The sequence below is a fragment of the Pygoscelis adeliae genome, unplaced genomic scaffold, assembly GCF_000699105.1.
Source record: "Pygoscelis adeliae isolate BGI_AS28 unplaced genomic scaffold, ASM69910v1 Scaffold78, whole genome shotgun sequence".
In the NCBI taxonomy this organism is placed as follows: domain Eukaryota; kingdom Metazoa; phylum Chordata; class Aves; order Sphenisciformes; family Spheniscidae; genus Pygoscelis; species Pygoscelis adeliae.
This window is the reverse complement of record NW_008825409.1, coordinates 3,257,843-3,283,847: the sequence shown is the minus strand read 5'-3', so window position 1 is coordinate 3,283,847 and position 26,005 is coordinate 3,257,843. Positions and strand designations below refer to the sequence as shown.

General features: G+C 40.4%; 1 protein-coding gene across 1 annotated transcript in view; it reads left to right on the top strand.

Moving 5' to 3' along the window:
• FHOD3 (formin homology 2 domain containing 3) overlaps positions 1-26,005 on the top strand; it is a 377,261-nt gene that overhangs the window by 1,733 nt on the left and 349,523 nt on the right. Inside the window, exon 3 of the mRNA XM_009330482.1 lies at positions 20,975-21,039. Coding sequence (XP_009328757.1) covers positions 20,975-21,039 — 65 coding nt within the window. The remainder of the gene's footprint in view (positions 1-20,974; positions 21,040-26,005) is intronic.

The following is a 26,005-nucleotide window of genomic DNA, read 5'->3' as shown; positions in this document are numbered from 1 at the left end:
TAAGCCGGCGACTGGTTGGTGCTTTTCCTGCCAGACTTTACACTTGAAATGGCAAGCTACTTTCCACCTTGTTTTAATGTCTGCTTCCTTTGGGCACATAAAATCAATGATATGACTTGTTCCTGAAACATGATTCTAATTTTCTCTGTGGTGGCTATCCTAGGAAAAAGACCAAAACATGTGGAACTAACTAGGCTGCTTGGAATTGCATGTCTACTGTGTTGTTTTGAGCTGAAAAATCAGGTTATGTTTTTGTGTACTTTGCATGTGTGCGTGCAGGCTTCCTCTTAATTGCGCAACCACTTATTGTCAGTTGAGTAATTGCTTCTTCCAATGGCTTGTCCTGCCAGGTAGTGTAAAGTCTGCTGGGAGGTCCTTCATTCCTCTGCAAAGATGGATAGGGAGGTATGAAACTGGGTGTATTAAGGTGTATTACAAAAGCTTGGGCTACAAATTATTATTGTAATTATCTTTTGAAATGGGTTTTGTGAAATGAAAGAGAGAAACTTTCATGTCTGTTGTTGTCATGTATGTAGCCCTCACCGTCACTGGTCTTTGCCCTGCTCTCTGCAGTTATCCCTCTGGTAATTGTGGGTCAATAGGAAGTGCCGTGTTTTCATGTTTCAGCTGCCTGCCTTAGGTGGAACACCAGGACCAGCTCTTAGGTGCTGCCATTGTAGCTGTTGCGACCCATCTTTCTTTGATGTCTTCCCAGTACAATCCCATTCAGACCCTGCTTTCTTACCTTTATGATAAATTACGCAGGCAGTGGTAGTTGTAAAAGGCTGAAGTGGTGAGAATGGAGGGAAGGAAGAATGAGGGGTGTGTTGGGGAGTAAATCAGTGAGTGAACCACAGATGAGCACAAAAAGACACGTGCCCTGCTGCAGAGGGAAGAGGGGACGTTTGCCTAAGGGGATGTTCCCCTCAGCACCTCTTCTGAGGTGCCTGTAGGTACAAGAGGTATGCTTCCCTTGGATACTCCTAGCTTGTGCTTAACCCGCAGTGCTGCCTAAGGACACGGGGGTTGTGCTTTAACTTGATTGTTGTGAGGTTGAGGGTTTTTGGTTCCATTTCCCCTCCACACATACACCCAATAACTTGCAGGTTGGAGCCCTGAAATGCTAGCATTTTTCTCTGCTGCTGTGGGATGCAGCTCAGTGAAGTACAAAACCTTGCATTTAGGAGTAACTGGCTAGAAGACAAGAAGGTACTGGCCAGGCAGAAAATGAAGAAGGGGGAACACCTGACTTGTCAGCAACTTGGCAGGAAAGGATCTGGTGTTTTTGGGAATGGTGAGCTGAAAGCAAGTCAGTGATTATGGTGCTGTGAAAAAGGTAAGGGGCATCCTAGGGAATAAAGTAGGAATTTAGCCAGTGAAATGCAATGAACTTGGTATCTTCAGTACTAATGAGGCTTCTGCTGGATTTCTGCACCCTGTTTTTGTCCATGTTTCAAGAGAGAGTAAAAGGAAGATAAACAAGAGCAACCAGAAGTTTAGGAATCTGTGGGATGGCTTCCCTGTATGACTTAGTAACATTGTCACTTCAGAGTAAATGCAACTTGAGTGATGTTATCCAGAAAAAAGGAATATTCTAGATATAGGGTAGCAAATGCAATCAGGAATGTTTCCCTCCATCCCAGGTTTCTAGCAAACTAAACTCTGGTTTTGGGCTTTGCAGCTCTCATCTTTTGCCCCTGCAGAGACCAAGGTGCTGAGCTGGAGTGCTCCCGAGCTGGAGCTGCAGGCATTGGAGGCTTAGCAGCCCACTGTCTGGGAAGGACTGGCCGCAGAAACCGCTTAGTCTCTCTCTTTCTCTCTGGGTCATTTCAAGGTCCTGCTCTTAATCTTCAAAGCTTTTAATTTTCTGAGATTAGGCTCCTCAGGACCTGCCTCTCTGCCATGCCCAGGCTGCTGTGCTCATCAGGGTCACTGAAGCTTGCTGAACTCTGAAGGATTTAGTAGCTGGGTATTCATGGCATTTGTAAAATTTTAGACCCTAAGCTGTGGAAACTCCTATTAAGAGTGACCAGAATGTCCTGCAGTCCGTCTGTTTTCAGTGTCTTTTTGCTAAATGTTCCTCTTTGCCTGGGCAAAACTGTAAAGATTTTTTTTTTTAAAACACACTGCTGAAAGCAGGCATAAATAAATAAAACATGCAAGAAACACAATCTTACATATTTTTATTGGCGTGAGAGGCTGTGCAGGTATCTGTTTTCTCTTGGAAGGATTGGATAAGCATAGTGAAAAATAAGAAGGATTTTTCTACGAGAGAAGAGGAGGATGGTGGCAGTTAGGTTGGAGGTTTATGATGTGTGTCTGTAAATAACAGGCATAAGAAACACATGCACTCATACACAATTTCAAATGAATCCTCTTCTGTTACTGAATATAATGAAAAGAGGCTTTTGGTAGTTGCTATCCACTCCAGCAGAATCTAAACTTCTGTTTAGGGAAGAAAACCCAACACACGTGCCCTCTTAGCCTGTAGGGCTAACTCTGAGCAAAACGTGGACGGCACTGTTTTCCTGTGTCCACAACTCTCACTGCTGCCATTTGCACCTTTGGGAATAGCTGTGGGATTCAGGTGAATCGGATTGTTTTTATATGGGTTTTTTTATTGGGACGGTCAGGATGAACAACTGGCCAAGCAATGCGGCTGGCCCTGCAGAAGGTGTCGCGACCAGGAAATGGGTCAATAAGCACGTAGGAAAACTGCCTTTCTTTTCAAGTCTGGCATGTATTCATGGCTTGTTTGCTGCTTGTGGTTTGGTGGTTTTTTTTGTTTCTTGCTCCCAGCACAAGTTACTTTGTGGATGCTTAATTGTGTGAGGAAGTAATGTGGAGGTAGTTCAGGTGGGCTGGCTGTTTTGTTAAGGTGCCCGTGACAGGTAATGCTCTTTTCTTTTCTTTGCTTGTGACTTTATAGAGCGAGCAAGAATTGTCAAGAAGTTTATGTATTTAAATTACCATATAATTGCCCAAGTTCTTTTTATGGGCATGTCTTAACAGGCCCTAATGGTAGCCCACAAGGTAACACAGTCCTAAACTGCAGAACACAAAAGCTTCCTCAGACAGCACGCTGCGAGCAATGGAGATTTTTTCGACTAATATGTTTTCAAGAGTTCTGTTCAGCAGATAAATTGTTTTAAACTACTTCTGACAAATCACTTTGGCGCTGATGTTTTTGCATTCCTTCTAGACACCCTGTCCCAAGCCATTTTTGCTGGGTGAGTCCCCTTTAAGTTGGATGCCAGACGTTTTCCCTCTTGATGCTGCTGTTCATTCTGGGCTCAATTCAGAATCTGTCAAAAGCAATGGAGTCAGGCAGGGATCTTTAATATTCTTTTCCTGCTTATGTACTGTATTTTTTGCCGGCTTAGACTTTGTGATTAGCACAATTGTGAGAATGAAAACTTTTTGTCACTTTTTTACGTGAGGAAGGTGGGGATGCATTTGAAGGTTAACTTGGGTTTTGTCTAGTAAAAATGATGTGGCTCACTTCTTGAAGCGGTACTGCAAACTAGCAGATCCTATGCTGATTTTGTATTAGTTTGGACAGAGTGTATTTGTATTAGTTCACTGTTGGAAGATGCTCTCAACTTATGACACCTTTCTCTCCATGTTTTGTCTTGATGTCGTATCCATAATGTTTCTCAGTTCAAACAGCAAGGAAAATAAGGGAGGTGCCTGTGGGAGATTGTCATGGTGTTGCTGCAAACAGTAGAGACTGTGACTGCTCATTGCAATGATTTACTTGTGTTTTGAAAAATGCATTCATTTATCTGAATATTTTGATTTCTGTGATATTTAGTTATTACTCTGACCAAATGCTGAATCTGAAAAATGTAATGGATGGTCACAATAAAAACATGCAACAAAGAGGAAAAAAAAAAACAACCACCAACCAAAACCCCCCAAAACTCCAACAAAACCCAAACAAACAAACAAAAAACCCCAGTCAAGACAAGCTTCTTTCTATCAAGAAGACTGAATTAGTTTAGGAAGTCAGTGCACACTTAGAGCAGGTGAGGTGTGGAGGCCTTTCTTGTGTTTTGCTTAAGGTGCTCTTTATATGTCGTGTATCATCATCTGTACGTATCCAGGTACAAGGACCAGAAAGGCTCAGAACTGTAGAGGAACATGATGTTGCACGGGGCTGAGCCGCAGAGTGACTCAAATGACGCTGCTTTTAATCTCAGCTCTCTTAGACCTTGAATAGCCTGGTGTGTTCAAGGATTTCCCGAAGTGGGACCCTTCTGCCATCTCTCATGCTCTTTCATTAGAGTCTAGATGTATTCAGGCTGTCGTATAGCTGAGAGGCTATGGTAAATTTTGGAAGGTATAAGACTTTCTACAGGGTAGCAGTATTCCAGTCTATAATGTATCAGATTAAGATGTTGAACCACGTTTTGAAGTGAATGATTAGCTAAAACTTAACTGTTGCAAAATAAATGGCCATAAAGATTAAGTTTTCACATTTCTAATGAAATAAATTGCTTTTCTGGAAGCCTAAGCTGGTGCTTTTTTAATTCCCTCCCTCCCAAAGTTTGAGGACAATAGCTATTACTACCCATGTTTTCAAAACTTTATGCAGCTTTTTAACTTATTTTATTTTTGATCCTAATAAAATGTCTGTTTATAAAAGAAAAAAATCATTAGAATGTTGAAATTAATCTTTAGGTGGAACTGTAGAAATTAATTTTCATAGTTATCTTGCAATATTCTTTGACAGCAAAATGAAATAAAATGACAGGTCCCATACGCTTTCCCTGCCTCAGAACAATAGGCAAGGCATCTTTGAGCATTCATGCTTCCAGAGCATGTAGTCAAGAATAATTAAGCAAATGTGCATGTGTTTATAGAGCCTGACAAATGAGACATGTGACTTTGAAGGGTGTGCCGTTGAAGTAGGATGGAGGCAATTAACACTTTAATGTTCCACCACACAAATTATTGACCAGTTATGAGATAAGGATTTCTTGTCAGTGGATCTTCTTGACAAGATATCTTGTGAAGATGATGGTTGTCAAATTAAGCTTTTCTACTAGTAGTAAAATGCTACTACTTTTGTAGTTAAAGAATGAATACTGTTGTATGAATGTAAAAGGTATTTAGAAAACAAGCATCTGAATAAATAATAGCGAACTTGAATAAATTTTACTGAGACCAAGGCTTGTTTTTTCATCTTTAAAGCTGGCTTGATGGTGTGGAAGTAAATATCTTCTGCATATATCTAGGTAAGATACTACAAGCCACTTTGCTCACACCAGAAGACACAAAATGCAAGGTTTGTCTGGGCTTGTGGAAAGAACCTGTGGTTACCCAATTTGGTGGGCTGGCCAGGAGGGAGCTGGAGAGCAGCAGTAAGCACAGAAATTATAGCAATCGCAAGTATCTGTGGTCTGTAGTTGAAGCCTGTGGACATCAAGCAGGGGTGCAGTCAGTGCACCTTACAACTTCCTTCCTGTTGAGACAGAGAACCTGCAGGCAAGTGACTTAGAAAAAAGTTCTGAGGGACTGTGTAATCTTAGTTTCAGTGGTGTGCTGATGTGTCCTTCAAAGGGAAGCAGAGTTGGTTTTGCTCTTCTCCCAGCACTCCCAGTCTTCTGAGCTGTGCTGTGCTTCTTCCAGCTGAGAAGGAGCCAACATCCATAGTGGCACGTTCCTCAGCTTGGAAGAGGAGGCAGGTCATTGCTTCATGAGCTCTTCCCCCTCTGAGCGGTTTTGGGAGAGCAGGAGCCTGGGATCAGCAGACCTGAGTGGGGCAGGTCATGGGCAGCTCTCGGAGCTGATGTTTGTGAAATGCCAAGGGACCCGGTTATCTTACCCCATGCATCTGGGAGTAGTGTCAAAAGCTCACTCAGGCTTTTGGGGTGTGGGACAGCATCTCAAACCCCAAGCACTAAAATGTTCTGTGGTTTGGTTTTGTCTTATGGGGTTTTTTTTTTGGTGAGGGTGTTTTTCTGTTGGGTGTTTTTTGAGAGCTTGACCCATGATTTTATAGCTTGTGGTTGTCAATACTGAAACAGCTGTGTTTCCTTCTCCCCCACTTTGCCCCAGAGTTTACTCAGCTCTCTGTTGTCGAGGGGAAAAATCTACATCTGTACCAAGGTATCTGTGGAAATAGTTGAAGATTTGCTATTTTTGAATTTTAGTGATTACTGCTGGCAAATGAATGCAATAAGAGTGCTTTTCTTCAAAAATTATTTCCATTGCAAAAATGTATTGCAAAAATACTGTTGTGCTTAGCTCTCTCCCAGCCCATTACATACCAAATACAGTGCCAAACCAAAAAGTGCGTGAATAATTCTTACAGGTTTTCCTAGGACTACCTTTTTTAAAGATAGTCTAATTTGGCATTCAGGTTTACATGTGAAAATAGCTGAGAAGTCCAATATTTTAGGGTGGAAACTTAAATAAAAACAGCTTGTAGAAACAGCTGATGCCAGATGTTTTATTTTAAAACAATTTTATTAATGTTGAAGCTCCTTAATATCTGTGTTTGCAGTCTGCCCTCCTCATCGATGACGAGGTTATAAGCTAAGTGAGCAGCTCTTGAGGCTTGGAAATGTTTCTGTTCCAATTTGCGAGGAGGAAATCCCTTCCTCTCTCCATAAACAGATCATATGTGGGGCTTCAGGGTAGGACTGCCAGAAAGTGCTGCAGGACTGCTCCAAACTCGATTCCTGTTGTGAGTAAAACCATCGATTTGAGAATCTGAACCTCGAACACCATCATCACCGGGTGCACCCACTGTCTGCCGGTGCAGCTTGCAAAGGGATGTAGAATTGCAGTGTAATTGCCCAGAGTGTGCAGGCAGCTGAGTGAGTTTGTGCTGGGTAATCAGTAAAAGCTGTGAACTTGCTACACTTTCTGTTCCACAGCAACTATTCCTGTGTGTGCTCCTACCCTGTGGTAAATGCAAAGTAGATTTGTATAGGCAAGCTCACACTCTGTTTATCCCATGGGAATCCATCTGTCTGTGCGCTTGGGGGGTGTGTGTTTGTTTTACCACTGGCTAAATTAAGGTAACAATCTGCTTCTGATAAAAATAAGTGTCTCCAATTTAACCTCCAGTGGTGAACTAACAGCTTAAACCACTGCAAATCTGTGAGTAGCCCAGGAATCTCCAGTAATGAAGCCATGAAAACTAGTGACCTCTGCCAGGGTGAAGACCACATCAGTATAGCAAAATAATAATTTATTTCACGTTTACTGCTCAGTAATTGTGCTTGCTAGCAAAAGCATTGATGGCCCAGCAGTAAATGCAAAGACCATTTCCTAAATGGAATTAATATGGAGAAATAAGCGGCCTGAGGGTGAAGTGTTAAATTAAGAGCTTGTATGTCAAGTTACGAAGGAGTCCTTGCCAAATATGATGCTGATGGAAAACTTCCAAAAAGCAGAGACAGACCCAAAGAGGCATATTGATCAATGCAAAGTAGAATTTATTTTTATGTACTTATACTTACATACATACATACATACATGTCCTACTGCAAAGTAGGACAGTTTAAAAACAGTTCTTGCTGAGTCTGGTTAAACTGATCACGTCCTGAGAAAGAGCGTAATTGGCCAATTAAGCCAGTAGGACATCGCTTTGAAATAGGTTTTGTGTTGCTTTGGGAAATCTCTTCTTCAAGTTATCTTTTTAGTATCATCAATTACATTGGAAAATCATAAAAGATAGTTTGTTTTTTTTCTTAAGGTATTAGAGAATGATTTCTAGAAGAAGTGAAAAGTTTATGAAAAATTAAGGCTACTTTTTCCAAACTATTTAAGTCAGTTTTTTGATTATTTTAATTATGAAAAAAATGGAGCTTTTTTTGATACTATAAGTAAGAGTTAGGATCTTTGTGAGATTGAAGTGATTGTGCAGGTGCCTTTTGCTTCTGCTCTGTGACTGTGGAATTTTTCTAATGAAGTTGGTCTGGCACTTTGTTCTCCTGGAACCAAAACTGTGGGTCCCACGATGTGGCTGGGGAGCACCAGAGGAACCATTTGCCCGAAGAGGTGGAAGCATCAAATGACCCAACTGGGAGGCATTCATTTATTTTACTTTCCTCCCTGCCTCTTTGTCCTGTAGGTTCTCAGTACTGATTTTTTTTTTTCCAAGGCATTCGTTGATCCAAGTGCGAGGAGGTTTTAAATGAAAATCCAAGTGTAACGTGAATTTCAAAGTGCAGGTGATAGCAAAACCACATGACCAGAAGGTACCCAGTGTAAAGACACCTGAGAGGAATGTGCAGCCAGAGTTTGAGAGCTGCGGACAGTGGTGGGAAATATATAACCTAAGAATTGGAAAGCATTGGTGAAGTGACGCGTCATCTTTTCAGAAGAATGTGATGCAAGTTGACGAGAAGTGAGGAAACAAGCCTTCCTTTTTTGTGTTTTACCCAGAAGCAATATTATTGTTAAAATAGCACTTCTAATGCAAATCTCTTCACCGTTTGCCAACTCATAAAGTTTGTGTTTTCTTAATGCAAAAATATAAGGTGGAGATTTAACTGATCATGCCATCAGCATTTCACAAAATGTCCTGCTGAAAACGGTTATATATGGGTTGAACTTTTGGGGTGGGAAGGGACACAGCTTTGTTCACGAATAAGGACAGCTCTTGAAAAATGGTTACTTGCTGACTGCTGCCTTCGCAGTCAGCCCTCAAATATTTTAGGGCTGTTAGGTGGTTATTGTTTTAATGTGTGGAAATTGAGCCCTTAACAACTGAGAAATAACCAGCATGATGATTCAGAAAGTTAGGGGAAGGGGTGGGGAGGGGATTCTCATTTTCTAGCTTCTGAGGCTTGCTTGCACAGAAACTACTAAAAAGGACAAATGGAACAAATGTTCCCCCATTTTAACTTGCTGCATTTCACAGTGTGTGAAAGTGATTCATTGTCTTTTGGCAAAAATCATTGCCTTGTGGTGAGGTACACAGAAGACTCCACCCAGACCTTTACTAACATACACTCAGAATACATTAGTAATAAATTAATGTGGCTTATAACACATACTTGGTGAATCCTTTGAATGTTTCACTCAACCCTTTTGAATTTCTCATTTTCTTCCCCCTTCTCCTTCCATCCTATTTCATTTCCATTTAAAAAGGGGGGGAAAAAAGAAAGGTGAAAACTCTGCCCAGTAAATGTTGCGCTTGGGAATAGTGGGTGGATGTAAAAACCTAGCACCTCATAGTGACAACCTGTATGTAGTCCTTGTCACTACAGTTACACAGGCAAGAGTGTGTCAGCCTTGTGTAAGTTCAACCCATATATAACTGTTTTTAGCAGGAAGTCTATCCTGTCATTTTGTGAAATGCTGATGGCATGATGTCAGCCAAGGTGCTTGTCCTTTCCTTAGCATTCATATATAACTTTTTGCATGGTATATCAGTTTTTAGTAGGGAATGAGGCTGTTAATTGTTAAGTTCATGTTGGCAAACACAGTACATAATATTGGAGTAATCCACACGGGGAAAAACATGTATAACTCTCAGCATACTTTGTTCCTTTGCATACTGTTGCTTACACTAATAATCTGCAAGATTTTGCCTGCCCAGTTTTTGCTTAGGGAATATGCCATTGGGATTATTTCTACCTGGCCTAGTCAAGTTTTTTTTTTTTTTATTTTCTTAATGGAGAGTGAACAGGCATCTGAATAGCCTCTGTCTGTTTGTTTATTTTTATCCACTCTTGTCAAATGATTGTTACTTTAGCAAATGTGTTATGGTCCAGGAATGCTCTGAATAAAACCACTATGCTAAATGATTAGATGACTTGCGAGTGTATCGCATGAACAGGATGTGGACACATTCTGACTTCATACGAAGTTTTTAGATGGAAAAACTGAGGTAAGAAAGGAAAGTCCACTGATTTCATTTGAAGATGAGTGTGTGTGTGTGTGTTTACCTCCAACTGCCTGTCATGTACCAGAAAGGGTTACTAGCACTGTCATCCATTTGAAGTGTATTGGAGGTGAAACTCCAATAAAAGCCTTTTTTTTTTTTTTTTTAAATTTTATTTCCTGAGCTCCTTTGTTTCCATTATTCAATGAGAATAACACAAGCTTGAACATGGCAGTTGGATCATTGGATGATGATCTGTGAAGAACTTCAAAAAGGTTATTTGTTTGGATAAGTTTTTCAGATGACTTTCAGAGAGATTCTTAATTCTTCTCTCCATGCACGTGTGTGCTCTTGCTCTCTTTCAAAAGACTTGGCTTTTATACAACTTTTTTAAGTGTCAATTTTTTGTGCATCTCTTGAGTCTGCAACTGAATGGAGAAGCATATGGTATTGAAACGCAGTCAAACAGTATCTTAACGGCTTTGAAATCTAAAGCCTAGGGTTTATGCTGTCTGATTAATAGCAGGTTAAGAAACACTTTCCTTGTTGTGTGTGTGCTGGCTTGCAGATCTTTTCAGGGAAAACCTGATAGATTCAAGTGCTTGAACTCTGGCAAAAATGTCATCCCTTATGCATTCAACAAGGAATAGTTTGTTTTCTACTGCTGATGTGGAGTACCTTAAACTATGAAGCAACTGACTGTGAGGCAATACCCTGTTGCAGAAGCATTTTCCACTCCCTGAAAGGTGTGTGCAAGTGAAGATGGAAATGCATAGGTGCTGAAATGAAAATGTGAAAGCCAGTTGCAAAAATAATGCACTTTAGAGTGTGTCTGTTGCCACACATTTGCTTCTGGTGGCATGCTCTTTATTGCCCAGGTTCCTCTTGTGGGAGTCAGTGGCTCCTTCTTGAGCTTAAGGGTGGTTGTTGGATGCTGTTCTCATTAAGCTACTCTGCTTGAAAAACACGGATGTGATTACTGGAGAAGGTTGATGGTCCACCAAGAAACCTGAGTGCTGTGAGAGGCTGTAACAGAATGCGAAGCATGTGTTAGGCATGTGTGCTTCGAAAGCTTTCTACTAAGAGCAGCATCTGTGTTAGGTAGGTTTTCATAATGGTTAGGTTGTTACATCAGGCAGAAGTAGATGCAGAATTGTTACAGGATAAGTTGTCAAGTTAGGCAGGCTTTATATGCTGGCCAAGTCTGAAAACATTTTCAATGTTTGTTATGAATTGGTAGATTTACTCAATTACTAAGTTGAGGTTAGTTTTCATCCAGCCTATGCCATCTTTGTGATAAACAGGCAACAAGCCCATGGTGTTAAGTTTAGTGTGATTCAGTAACCTGTTGTGTTTGCTTTGCTAGTGGTCGTGAGGGATGATGAAAATATCTGATTATTTCAAGAGAGGCTTGGGACAAGGTAAACTGATGAACTGATGCCTGGTTGATCTGATACCACTTGGTTCAGAGTTGGCCTTTCTTTGAGTACTGGTATTGAACCTAATAGCAGTGTGAAAGACTGATTTTGGGGGGGGGGGGGGGGGGGGGGGGGGGTGGAAGGCTGGGCTGGGAGAAACCTTCCTGTGTAGTAACAATTGAAACTAATAAAAATGCAAGGTGCCCATAGTGTTTGCCAGTATCTGATTTCACCTTATTTTCCCTAATTTGGTGAAACTGAAGAGGGCGAGCCTTTATCTAACGTACAGGTTCTTATGTTGAGTTTCACAAGTTACATGCAGGCAGCAAATATGAGCTAATTGCTCTTTACACTGCTCCTCTGAAGCAGGATGAGGAAGAGTGGATGTGAGGAGGAAGGACATAAGCTGTGCTGTTAGCCTGAAGTAGCGGAGCTATGGGAAAGATAAGACACATGCTCTGGACCTCCAAACTTAGAATCCCTTTGCTGCTGTTGCCAGTTTAAATTCAAACTTTTAGAATTTGTTTTCCTTCGCATCTAGGCTGCCTTGCCAGAAGCTTGGATGGGATCTGAAGGAAGTGCTACCTTCTAGTTTAAAAACAAAACACCTACACGCACATATAAACTACTCCAGTTTTCAGAGATTTTGTGTAATTGTCTTTTCTAGCAGGGGTTTCTGCAGGGTGAATGATTTTTGGTCTCTGGGTTACCCTAAAGAATTATCCCTATCTAGAACTGACTGATAACACTAATCTTAAAGGCTGAAATCCTTGCCTGGAGCAGAGTGAAATGAAGGTTGTGGGAATATTCTAGTTTAAAACTGCTGTGAGGGTAGGTTATGATTGTTTATTATTATTATTTTAATTAAAAAAAATCCAAACAAACCAAAATCCTCCCAACAAGATGCATCACTTAAAGTCCAGACACCAGTGTGGTTTGCTTAGTGGTATAATCGAAATTATGGATCGTAGAGATGGGGGATTTAACTTACTTACTGTGTAGCCATGTGAATGTGTGTAGCACTTCATGGAAGATTCAGAACCAAGTTTGCCATTATGAGGCTAACTTTTCTTGCATTCTTTAAAAAATTAAAAAATGGAAGAATGTACAGACCCTAGCAAAGAGTAGCGCTTAGACTCTCTTATCTACATTAATTGAAAGGCTCCAAGTTGTTTGTGAACTAAAATCGTGGCTTCTAACAGCACCAGACTTTGCTGCTGCTTGCGATTACCTTTTTATAATTCAGGTGTCTGTGCTACAGATTTTTTTTTTTTTGAGCGAGTATAATGAAGAATAGTAAGTTTGCTTGACAGCTGACTATGTTGCTAGAGAGTGTTATTAAAATCTGTGGTGTTGATCTGTCGCTGTGCTATAGACCTATGGCTTTTTCCATGGTTGTAGAAAGTATCGTGTAGAAAGCAAAACAGAAGCCTAGAAGGGTGTAGCACGACCTGTTCTTGTAGAATGGGTGATACCCAACCTTTTAATGATCCCCTCTTAATGAGATATTAAGTAATTGTTAAGAGAGCTTGAAAAGTAATTTTTTACTTCAGTTTTAAATGATAAAAAACGTGTTTTCAGAAGCATGAGATTGTTTTAAAAGAAGCTAAATTTATTGAATTGAAATACCTAGGCCTTTAGCAAAATATTAGGAGGTCTGAATGGTTGCCTGTCCTGAAAGAAAGGTTAATCAGGAAAGAAAGGAAACATTGAAATAGAAAATGTATGCTAATTGATACATTCACCTATCATACAAAGATGAACTTTGACAGGGAAGTGACTGTGGTCTTCCTTGCTGATAATGACAATGAATCGTGACTGGATATTTACATAAAAATCCCTTTTTTGATACCAGCAACTCTTCAGTATAGATCTGAGGAGGAGGGATGTCTGTGTCCTAATACAATAGGCTCCCATAAAAATTCCTTTTAAAGTTTCCTTGAAACATTAAGAGGAAAGCTGTGGAGGGGTTTTGGGGAGTTTGGTAGGGTTCCCCCCCATCTTTGTTTTTTCTCCCTAATGCAACGGTCTCAGTATTTCTCTTTTGGTCAAGGAATTGCTAGGCTCAAACCTAGGCTTTACTTTGGAACAAATAACTATTTAAGACAGCCAGTCTAGGTACTGTTTTCAAAGTGTCATATAAATTAAGTTTTGGAAATGTATAATTGAGTGAAACTATTTGTAATATAGTACATAAACAATGGCAAAGTAAAGCATTTATATTCCAGATGACAAGCACTTGGTGAGCTGTTGGCACGTGTTTATTTACATTGACTTATTAGAGAAGTCAAATATAGAAAACATTCTGGATCTTGGTATCTCCAAAGACTAGTAGTTAATCTAGTAGCAATAATGATTCTGATATCAACATAGGTGGCAACAGACTCTGATGTCGGCACAAAATGTGAAATTTACTTGCTCTACTGCTCCTAAATTGCAGCTATTAAATTAACTCTATTAAATACTTCTTGGCATTTTTTTATAAATACTAGCCAGTCACAGTCACTAGAACATATATTTTTTAAAAAAGTCATACCAAGAATACTACAGGCCTTAATTAAGAGTAGAATACAGGCTTAGTTACATGCATAGATTTTGTTTTTAATAAATGATGCCTGTTTGTTTAAAATAATTTTCCCCAGTATATTTTTGAACCTTTTTTGTTTTTAATGCGAATGCCCAGTCTGTCCCACGGCACCCCCTCTCCCCTCCCCAGGTATCAGGACAAACTTACCCACAGGCATGCTTTTTAATGCTATTTGGCCAGTAGTTCATGAAGCTGGCTTCTGCTGTATGAATAGCCACTTCAGAGAAGAGGCAAAGCCACCTAAAGGAATCGAATCCAGTTGACAACGTAACCAGAAGTGACTGTCGATAGCAGAATGTGTGCTGAAGCTATGAGACCTTTTTTTTTTTTATTTCATGGTGAGCTGGAGTCCAGTTCTGTTCCTTCATTCTGCAATACCTGGTTGCTGTTAACCAGCACTTACAGAAATGTCTCATTTGTATATTTAAAATTGAGATTTTTAGTGAGTTATGAAAGAGTAATAGGACAGCCCTGTAGCACACACATGGAAAACTAGATTCAGGATGCCTTACGCTGTCTTGCAGTTTGTCTTCAAAGCTGTTACCACAAAACTGCTTCACAGAAATAGAAAGAGGGGACTTCCAGAGGTGGGATGGATTCTAACACTTCCATTGCTGTCAAAAATAGCTCAAAAGGGTGGCAAAAGCTTATTATTAACTGGACATACCTACCAAAATGTCATGAATGTTGCTTTTAGCTTCCAGTCATTGCAGCAATAAAATACCCTATACACTTCTGACTCTTTATAGATACTTGCTGAAATGAAGCCAGAAGTGATATACTGGTGGGGTGTTTTTGGTTGGTTGTTTTGTGGTTTTTTTTTTGTAGTTTGAAGTACTTACTAATATCTCTGGGGCTTAGGTCATTGACAAATTAAAGCTGAGTCCTGAATGCTTTGGAAATAAGATGGGTTATGTGATAGGTTGCAAATGTGAATTATGGATGGCGTAGGGCAAGGATGACAATGGTTCATATAGTTGAATTTCAGCATAACGGACACATCTCAGGAAGGATTTAAAGGATACCATTACATGTACTGAAGGTTTGGAATAACGTCCTCTGCTATATATCCCACACCAGTACCTAGAAAGTCAAGTTGTGGATACAGTATCCAGCTTTTCCATCTGTCTATGGATGTACAGATGGCAGAACATAGGGCATTTTCCTTCCCCACCTCTCTACAGGGACATCAGGTTTGGTTGTGGTTGTTTTTTTTTTCCAAATTCCATATATTTATATGCTTTCCTGAATACGTGCCAGGGCTAATTCTATCCTTAATGCTCTCTCTGTGGTACCAGGAACTGGAAATTGGTCTGCCTGCTCCTAGTCAATAATCTGTGAAACTGAAAGAGATGAGCTTTATATTATTGGCTTAACTGGTCTACTGAATTAAATCTTGGAGGGGAAAAAACAAAACATCAGCCACTTTTTCTTCATACTTTTTTACCTATGCAAGGGGGGAAAAAAAGGAATGCAAACAGTTTGTTTTTTTTTCTCACCAGAAGATCTCAAACTCCTATCCTTCACACTTGCTCAGTGTAAGTATTACTGCTCTTGTTAAATGAAGAAAGGTATGTCAAGAACGTATCTAAGAAAATTGTTTTCAGTTAGAAATGTGAAAGCTATATAAAATCTCATGCCTGATACTAGGAAATACAACTTCACACTGGGGGAATTCAGTGATCGCCACCCTAAACTAGCAGGTTACCATGCCGCTGACTTGGTGGAAGGTAAACAAGTGTTTTAAATAAACCTTCCCTGTGCAGGCATTGAAATCTCATCTGTAATGCTACCTTTAGTATTTATGTTATTTACAAAAGCCTTATACTACTTTAGATATGTAATTGTTACAACAAACAGTCTCTTTCCATTCTCTATCCCCTGCCTTTGTTTATTTACTGGTGGTTAGTAATGCTTTCTGGAAAAAGTATCAAGTTTCCTTTGTCTATCTTAAAAGCCTCAATGAGCCTTTCATTTGGATAGGAGAGCTTACACATTAACATAAAGAATTGGAGACAGCAACAGGAATAATATTAAAACTGAGCTTCACATTTGGCTTCAAATCAATGGATAAGAGTTTTGGTATAATCATGAAAGTATCCTAAAAGAAAAAACTATTCAACTGCAGTGAGAGCAAGTTTTAAAGCTCTGACCTGCACTGCAGGTAACTTCCTTGTCCCTTACTAGGATTTTCCAGTAAATTAATGTCTGTACTGGAAAATTCACCCCAACTACAGGTAGAGCCTTTTGCTCAGTGGAAAGGAATTAAATCTGGGGAGGACTTGTCCTTGTTTCTCTCATGCTGTTTTGTTTCTGGCTCAGCCTAATTCCTAGAACCTCCTTCCTGCGTCACTGTGTCCACATTCTTCTCCTGACTTGTGCTACTTCTTCTTTTGCTATCAGCTTCTTCCTCACTGAGCGTCTTTAGTTTTGAATTACTTTGTCGGTGTTTCTGGAGAATGGGATTTCAGTTGGCATTGTGAAGAAATTTGCCTCAAATGTAATGTTGGGGTTTTGTTTTTTTTGGTGTGGGATTTTTTTTTTCTTAGTTGTGGGGTTTTTGCTTTTTTTTTTTAAATTGTATCTATTAGGCAAACTGGTGCCACCCTCCTTCTCTTTTCTTTACTAAATTTTTAGGCATCAATAGTAAAACGAATTATGGACCAGGAAATGAAGGTGCTACACACTTACCTGCATTTGAAATAGGTCATTTTTCCTTGCTCAAAAAAACATGCCTTGAAGTTACGAATAGCCTATGAGTAGTTCTGTCAAGGTCAGTGGGCTTACTCCTGCATTTGAGGTTGTGTATAGAAGGAGAAATTTAATTGCACAGCTGTCTTGGGACCTTAACGTGAGATGTTGCCTTTGAGGATGGGTGCTCTAAATTTCCAACAGCTTTGAAACCTTGAGATCAGGTGAAACCGTTAGCTGTTCTGTTGGTTGCACGCTGCATTAATTTGCTCTTTCCTTGTCGAGTAACTGGAAGGATACAACTGCAGCTTATCAGTTGCAGGCAGTTTCGTGGAAGAGAACATCTAATCCAAAGAATTTAGCAAAATTATTTCCCGTTTCCAGACGTTTCAATGACATGAGGGACGAGGAGCATATATGAAGGGTCACAGCACCTCATAGTCATTTTTACCTCTGTTGTGTGCCCTTGTAGATGAGACTGCCCTTAGGTGAGGCTTGGCAAACAAGTCCATCAAGAAAGGGAGGTCAAGAGAAGCAGTTTTCTGTACTGGATCAGGTGTTGGGAAGAGCAGGGGGCATAGTAAAGGGCAAGATTAGCAGTGTAAGATTGGTTTGGACAAAATTGCTCAAGAGTCCTGGGTGCTCGTGCCCCTGCCCTCCCAAAAGAAAAACAAAGAACCAAACAAACCAAGTGGGGAAAAAAGCTGAAAAAAATAACCCAAAGGGCCTGTGAAATAGGCTTCTTGATGTGAGCAATGGCAGCCAAGTTAGTGGCTTACTGGATTCTTGGCTGGGCATCTTTCAGAGGTGCCTGTAATTCAAAGTACTCCAGGCTTCTTGATCTTTTTTCTAGTCTTTGCTTTTTGATAGCAACCCCACCTCCCTGGGACCTCCTCTCCCATAGTAGTCTGGTCCTCATTTTCATTTTTCTTCTCCTTTCTTGGAATAAGCAGATGGATCTCAAACTAAAGAGGTTCCAAGTGCTCCCACAGAAAATATCTTATATGCAGGTACTGTGTAATGGCATACAAGATTTTTTGTTGTTCTTCTGTGTGTTTGTTTATTTGTCAGCCTTACAGCAAGAACTGAAAATGGGTATCCTTTTCCTCCTGCTTCCTGTTCTATGGCTGTTGACAGAAGTCTTCGCAGGCAGCTTTGCACAGCTCAGTCTGCAGTATGGTTTTATTCTTTCCTAGTCAGCCTGGCTGTGGAGCCCAAGGACCTTGCACTTGCTTTGACGGTCAGATATGCACTGACTCTTCTATACCATTATGTTGTTTTTCCTGATGTTCCAGTGCTATAGAGGATGTCTAGCTGATGCTTATCTGAAAGTTTTAAGCCCCCCTCTTCTTCCTGCCCCATCCTGTAGTCTCCGAAGAGCAAAAATATGGTAAGGCAATGGTCAGAGAAGAGAAATCATATGGAGAGCATAGAGTGGAAGACATACCCATGGGTGATGCAGGTTGGCAGGGCTTGCAAAACCAAGGGTGAATCTGCTGGTGTTCCTTGCTCAGTGAAGGTCTGAGTAGAAGTGCCTCAGTGCTCCCCCTGCACTGAAATGGTAGCTGGTTCCAAGTAAGTCAGCTGTTTGCTCCCACAGCCTGTGGGCAGCCTGCAGAGCAACAGGCCACCTGTGAGGCTGCAGCAGCTGGAATGGCCGTGCTTTCCTTTCAGTAGCAAATAAATTTTGCTTTCTTCTACTTGAAACCCCTCCCCGTAAGTCAGCAATCAATTTTTAGGAGCAAGGGGGGGGAGCAATTTTGCTTTTTGAGACCAATTTAACTAGAAATCTCTGTTGCTACATTTCATCTCCTTATTTTTGAAGACATGATCTTCTGGTCAAGTGTTTGATTCAGAGAGAAAGATAACATTTGCAGCTACTTGAAATATTTTACTGTAGGTTGTCTTCTGAAAAATAATAATGGCATAATAATAAACAGCTGTTTAATCTTGCCCCTCACATCTACTAATTTTTAATCTATACACCCCTTAAAATCACTTGTGTAGACCTTCTGTGAGGACTGTACGGTGCTCAAGTACCAGCAATGTTTTATAAGGGCTTGGCAAGACCCGAGTCCTAACAGAAGCAGGAGATGGGCAGCTGCCACGGTCCCTGTTTTGTAGATGGGGACGCAAGGCATAGAGAAACTAAACTCACATCCTCAGAGTAGCTGAGGTCTGGCTTTCAGTGTGGCACATAGGCACCTCTGTTGTGCCTTACCTTACTTGCTCACAACTGTGCAGGGAAGCTGCGGCAACAGGGAAACTGAAAATGGGTCCTTCTTTGTCCCAGGCGGAGACCTTAATCCCTGAGCTGTTCCTCTTTTGTTTCCATAGGAGAGATTTCTTCCTTTTGTCTCAAGTACTAGTGGAGGGGGAGTGGTTTAGAAATGTTTTATTTTACTGCATTTCAAAGAAACACAGTGTACCCTAGTAAGAATACAACAGCTCTTGTGTAAGTGAGGAGATATATCAACAAGAGATGCTCGTATTGGTATTTTAAGTTTGCTACTCTGTCAAAGATTCCTCAGGTCCTTTGCAAATTAAATGTTCCAGAGGTGTCCTGACACTCCTGTGGGAAGGGGCAGCCGTTAGCAATCTGCAGGACATGCGCGCGGGCAAAGGCTCTGTCCAGCTGAATTGGCAGGAGGAGTTTAGGTGGGCAGAGAGTCAGTCCTAAACCTGGAATTGCTCCAGGAAACTTTAAAATCTAAAGTGCGGACAGCTCTTGTGGGAGATAGCATGTTGCTGCTTGGCACTTCAAAAGACCTGTAAACCAGCAGCAGCATTAAGAGAAGGTTCATGCTTTTCCTGCTTTATTCTAATGCTGTTCAAGCAGACCCTTCAAAGAGCAATTTCATTTAAAGTTTGATTTTATTTATTTATTTTTAACCTATAGAGAAAGGTTGCCATTCTGAAACTGGAATGGAGTCCTTTATTACCAGGTACACAGTTCCACATTAACCAATTTTTTCAGGTGCTTAATGTGTTGTTTTGGGGTTTTTTTTTGTCCTGTATTCTTCTGGGAGTGATATTTTTCTGAAAATGTTTGTCATTGCTTCACTGACCTGCCTTCCCCTGCAAATTTCTTGGGAGATGGTATAAAACATGTTCTTTTCTTGTTGAAATCAATGAAAAATATTTTTGTTCCTCAAAACAACTGTGGGCAGGAATACAGCAAAGTGGGGAAGAACCTTTGTTGTTGTCTGGAAAATAGTGGGTTTGTTCTGATGAAGTTACAGCCAGTGGGAAATTCTGCTGGGTGTCTGCGAAAGGGTTGGCCCTGAAATATCTCAGCAGAATCATAATGCATATAACTGAGGAAGGTTGTGCTGGTTTTTAATTTGCTTTGAATTTGTATATAAAAGTGGGTCTAGAGTTTGCATGACACAAACTAAACTGCATCTGAATGTGTTCTAAAAACAGTTTTGCTTCTTGCATGTTTTCCCACGATAAATTCACAGAATTGCAGAAGGGTTGAAGTTGGAAGGGACCTCTGGAGGTCATCTGGTCCAACCACCCTGTTCAAGCAGGGCCACCTAGAGCTGGTTGTCCAGGAATTACATCTTTAGTTTCAGAGAAAAGAGAGAGAATATGCTGCTGTACAAATAGAAGAGACATTTGGCTTTTCTTATTTTCCTGCCTTCCATCAAGTGAGCAGGTTTGGGTGCAGAGGCAAGGTGCTGGCCGTGTCCTGATGCCAGTTTGCGGGTGGAGCGCCTAGAAATCAAGAATGATGCTCTTGTCCAGATTGAAAAGATGCATCTAATACTAATTTGTCTGAAAAACAAATGTGAAATGTAGCAGCTAATTAAGATAAAGTCATTCTATTGAAGACCGGGATGAAACTGAGGCAGTGCCAGAGTGAAGGAGGACTCAATTTTGCCTCATTGCATGAAAAACAGATCTATCTTTGTGCTTTCAAGACCCATTAGGGTACATGAGCAGATTTGTGAAAGTGTAAGCAACTTCTTGTTTGACCTTGCATTTTCTTTTCATATTTTACTATACCTAGCTTTAAAATATTTCTGTGAAGATTAAAACATGCAGTCATCACTTGGTACTTCTGTAATATGGATTTCTAGAGAGTCATTGTGGTGGGTTGACCTTGGCCAGATGCCCACCCAGCCGCTCTCTTGCTCCGTGTCCTCAACAAGAGGGAGGGAAAATAAGATGAAAAAACTCGTTGATTGAGATAACGATGGGGAGATCATTTACCAATTACTGTCATAGGCAAAACAGACTTGACTTGTGGAAAATTAATTTACTGCCAATTAAAATAGAGTTGGATGATGAGAAACAAAGACATAACTTGTAATACCTTCCCTCACCCCCCACCCTTTTTTCCTAGGCTCAATTTCATTCCTTCATTCTCAACTCCTCTACCTCCTCCCTACACCTTTTATATGTGTTTTTCTCTTCTCTTTTTAGGAGGGGCAAGAAACACAGTATAATTCTGAGGACCCAGCTGTCAGTGAGAGTCCATGCCTGCATTGGTAAGTGAAGTTCCACATGCCTGAAAGAGAACAAATAAACAGAATCTATCTCTGAGAAGCAAATCTGGGGAGTATGAATCAGGCTTGCTGTGTTCCAAGTTGAGGAGAATGGCCAAGAAATTGATTTCTTTGTGTGCTAAAATTAGGTTATATTAGTTATATTACCCTTAAAGTATGTTAAACAGCCCAGGGAAGTATAGGATTTGACAATAAAGTGTGATGGTTGGGGGTGCTTTGGAGTATCTTGGATTATCTGTCTTGCCGCAGCCTTTGTGTGAGCCTGAAGACAACTGTGTTCTGAATTGGGAAGGGGATCTGGAGAATTGTTGGCTGACAGCTAACTACTGCATTTTAATAGCATGTAATGTTTATTACTTCATCCTGCAAATCTTGGCCACATATTTGTCATTATCACAGTGTCAGTGTCCTAAAAACCCTGGTTAAAACAATGCTGTCATGAGGAAAAGTCTAATGAAAGTCATAATGAGTGTGTCATAAGAGCTTTAAGGTTGCATAAATGGAGGCTGATGTGCTTGATGGTGTTGATATATTCTCCAGCGTTCTCCAGAGCAGTATGTTTCTCTGAGTGTTAGCGGCAAAGCTAATGCTCATGTTCTGGTGATGTTATGATAGATGTTATGGGTGGCTGGTTTAAAAAAAAAAAAAAAAAATCCTATATGTATGTGCCACAGGTGCCTGTTTTGTTTTCAACTTCTCCATAATAGATTCAACACCCTAATATGTTTAGCTTGTAGTTGGTCTTGTTTCAAGAGATCATAGCTGAAGCAATGGAATGCAGATACTTTCCTTAAAAGGAGGAGAAAGTTTAAGTTTTGTATTATTTCCACAGTGTTACTGCTGTCAGAGGATTCAGGCTTTAAATACAACTAAACGTCTTTCCCCTGCCCCCAGGACGTGTTATGAAACGGCCTTTCTGGGAATTTGAACTGAGCATAAGCAACCTACAGAATTCCTCGAATACCTCCCATTGAGAGCAATCTCTAGGCTGCCTCATGCAGGAACAGATTCTCCCCTACTACTGTTGGCTTGAGGAAGTACAGTAGAGCAAGCCTACGTGTTAAGTATTAGAGGAGAAACAGAGATGCTGCAAAGCCTAGGCTGATTTTATAAATGTGAATGAAATTAAGAACAGCTTGGAGAATCCTGTTAGGTCTGGGAATATCTTTGCCAAAACAGACCAGTGCAGCAAGAGAAGATTGCATGTGTTTCCTGGATTGAGGTTTTACAAAAACAATTTTCATGTACAAATTTTTGTCCAGAGTGCAGCCATCACGGAATTGGAGCACACCAGGTTCTGAGCTTCCATGTGTGGTTACTTTGTTGTTACATGTTTGCATTCAAGCTCACTGTGGGCAATTAGGCGTATTACTGTGCATGTATTTTAATCGTTCCTGTATGAAAGTGAGTTCCCTTGTCAGGTGCTGTTACTCTCTGGCAGCAGTGACGCATTCAGCGGTGAGCACAGAGGAAGCCAGGCTGCAAAACTTGAGTCTGGATTTCGAACTCTTAGAGCAGAGGTGTGTTTGGATATGGGCTTTTGGCTTGGTTCATTATAGGCAGAAAAGCCAAACGCAAGATCTGGTTCTAATTTCCAACCCCCTTGCTGAAGTTTAGATTTTTAGGGTAAGTTTTCGTTTCAGCCCATAGCTTGATGCAGTATAGTTTCTTCTCTCTATTCTTTTTCATTTCTGCATATCAAATGTGTCTTGTTTTTTGGTATTGGCTAGTTTGAAAGAGTCAGGGACACTCTGTGGTTCTTCGTACTGGCCTTGTTTGGTGACGTGCCTGGCAGTTAAACTTGTCACAGAAGAGGAGGGTTGTTTCACTGGCACAGTGGGTACTTTTCTTCATCTTGTGTGTACTTTCACATCAGTTGCCTGTTAACATCTTTTTTGAAATATAAGCATTAGGTTTAGAGCTTAAAAGATGCGTTACATATTTGGAGTAAAAGCTAGGAGCTAGAGCAATCTGAGATGGCGTTATGTGGAATAAAACCGTCTTGCTTTGGCTATTTTCTTTCAGTCTTCGCAATATCCTTGGAAAGCGTTGTGGTTAGCTATGTTACTGACTCTGCAAAGTCCCCAGTAGGTAGCTAGGACTGCTTTCTGAGATGTGTTTTCTTCTGTAGTGCCCTTGCCGCAGAACCTCCTGTCATCCTTGCATTCCAGGTTTTACTTTGCTCTGAAGAGCTGAGAGGTGCAACGAAATAGCTTTCCTGTCATAAACTCTCCCATTTGGAAGTTGGACCGCTATTTTTTTTCTTCTCCCTAGCATGTTGTACTCTTAAATTGTGGGAAATACACAAGTGTTTATGTTCAGATGTCCAGATAAAGTTTTCCATCATTAGTGACTTCAAATCTCTGGGGAATTCATTGGGCTTTACTATCAGAGGATGTATTGACTACAGGCCAATATTTTATGAGACTTGGGAAGCTTTAGCAAGTCCCATGTCAAGTGGGGTGGTTTGTTTTTTTTTTTTTGTTTTAAGCAGGGCAGGGAAGGAATAAAGCTTAATAACTTGAGTGCGGAAGTTGTTAGTGAGTGGTATTTTCTGCCCTATTGCATACCAGTCACTCTTAAGCATTTCACTCAATTTAATGCATTAATACTTTCTTTTTTTTTTTTCTCTCGGGTTCTTGTCTTATGTTCACACTAAGGACTTTCAGCATGGAAGAACAAATTTTCTTTTAAATATCACTCTACTTCTTTTCCCATTTTGGCTTGATCCTGATTAAATTGTAAGGACTAATTAAAAGGTAATTTCAAAAATAAAATTTAAGTGGTTTTAATACAAACAGCAATATTTACAATTTTTTTATATCAAAAGTCTATTGCTGAAACCGGTTTTGTTCATAGAACATAACTAATTGAAAATTATAGATGTACTTTTGTACTTGTTGATGTTAAAAGACCTTAGTGGAGGAAGATCAATCCTTAAATCACATAGTGTCAGGTATTTTTTTTCTTTTCCCCACAATCTGTCAAATTTGACCTTTTATTCAAATGAGATTTATTGCGAGTTAATACCCTGTGGGAAAAGTTTTTCTGGTATTTTTGGCAGCTGTATGACTTTCCTCATTTGTACTTAGCTGTGTCTTAATGTAATTTTAATTTGTATGTGTTTAACAATTACAGGGCTCAGCTGAAGCCTTGGTAAAGTCCAATGTAAATGAGGATGTAGCTTTACAGGGCGAACATCAACAGTGCCAAAAGCTTTAGCCCCTGAAACTAAGTGGAAGGTTTTAGTCACAGCAACTCTTTGACAGTGAAGTTTTAAAGATCTCTAAAAGCTCCACTCTTCCTGGAGAGTCACTTGGTTTGTTCATTATGTCTTTGCTTGGACAGCTCTGTTTGAGGCCGCTGCTTCATTTGTCTGTTCATTGCTTCTTGATAGTTTTCTCTCAAAATCTGAGGTTGTCTCTGAGAGAAAAGGCACCGTTTATTCTTACGTATCTGGATGCAGTATCTAGCCCAAGAGAGTCCCATGTCCTCTTTTAAAACGCTTGTGCCTGTGATGGGGAATCAGGAGTGTTGCTCTCAATACTGAGTATGAGGTTTGGACAGGGAACCATGACAATCACTTACAATGATTCTGCCAAAAGAAGTGTGACATAAGCTTCAGGTGTTAATACAATGTAATTCAAGAAGAATGTAAATGACAAAGGTTGATGTAATTCTGAATACATGTATTGGCCTGGGATTGCTCGGTGTACTGTAGCTTGGAAGGTCAGCAAATGCTGCAAGGTGTATTTTAAATTTTACTTCTCCTTTGTGTCAGTTTATTATTAAAAAAAACCAAAACCAACAAAACCCACACACCCAACCCCTCCCCCAACCCTCAATTGGTTATTTAAAATGTTTTTGCATTAGAAAATTACATTTTTGTATGGTTATAGCTCCTTCCTGTATTTGTGTAGTCTCTTTTATCTGTCTATAGATTAAAAATAATTTGCATAGATATTTGTGTGTATTATGTGTCATAGCTTGATCCAGCGAGGTCCCTAAACAGTGTGCAAGTATATTATTGCGAGAGTCTTGCTAAACGTATAATGTGGCTTCATTATTAGCCGTTATAACCACTTTATAATCCCATTCTATTGGCTTTTGCATGTGGGCAGTTGCAGATTTACCAGAGCAGGGTGCTGAAGTGATCCACAGCGTGCCCGCCCTTCCCCACCCTTCCGCGTGTGGCTCAGCAGTGGACCATTCCCAAGTACGTGACACAATAGCTGCCATGCCGCACGGCGGCTGTTTCTAGCCCCTGTTATTAGGGCATCTGCTTTAACCAGCAGTGTTAGCACCAATAACCCAGCCTTTCCGCGCAGCTCTTTGGATTGTCTTTTTGACATCCTCTCGTTCTTGATATCTCTTATGAAATGTAGCCATAAATATCTTCTTGAGCTCCTTTTGTTCTGGGATACCTGAGGGAAGCTGTAAGCTAGTTGTAACTAGGAGGCTAGTAGAAGCCAGCTGTTTTTATTTGCCCTGTAATGGCTGAAGTATGCAGCTAGTCCTTTTTTCCATGTACAGTTTTCCTTTCTGTTATCCATTATGTGGACTCATTGCATGTATTACAGCATATATGTTTAGGTTCTGCAACTATTTATGCATCTGTTGAACCTTCTGGTGGGACCTGTCCCTCCAGGTGCTTGAGATGCAAGTTCCTCCCCAGTGGAACCACAGTGTTTTCACAAAGACAAAGTCATGTCTTGAGTCTATAACTATCTGGCACCTTGCTGCAGAGAAGTTAAGATAGGTGGACAGAAGTGGGGGAAAAAAATGTTATTTATCCTCTTATGAGTGTAGTATAGAAGTGTAGAAAAGCCAGTGCAATTCTGGATAAGCAAATGTGTGAAACCCTGTTGTGTTTCATTCTCTGAGGGCAGAGTTAAGCTTGTGCCTACAACCCATGTTATTGATACTGTCTCACTTGAGATGGTTTTCC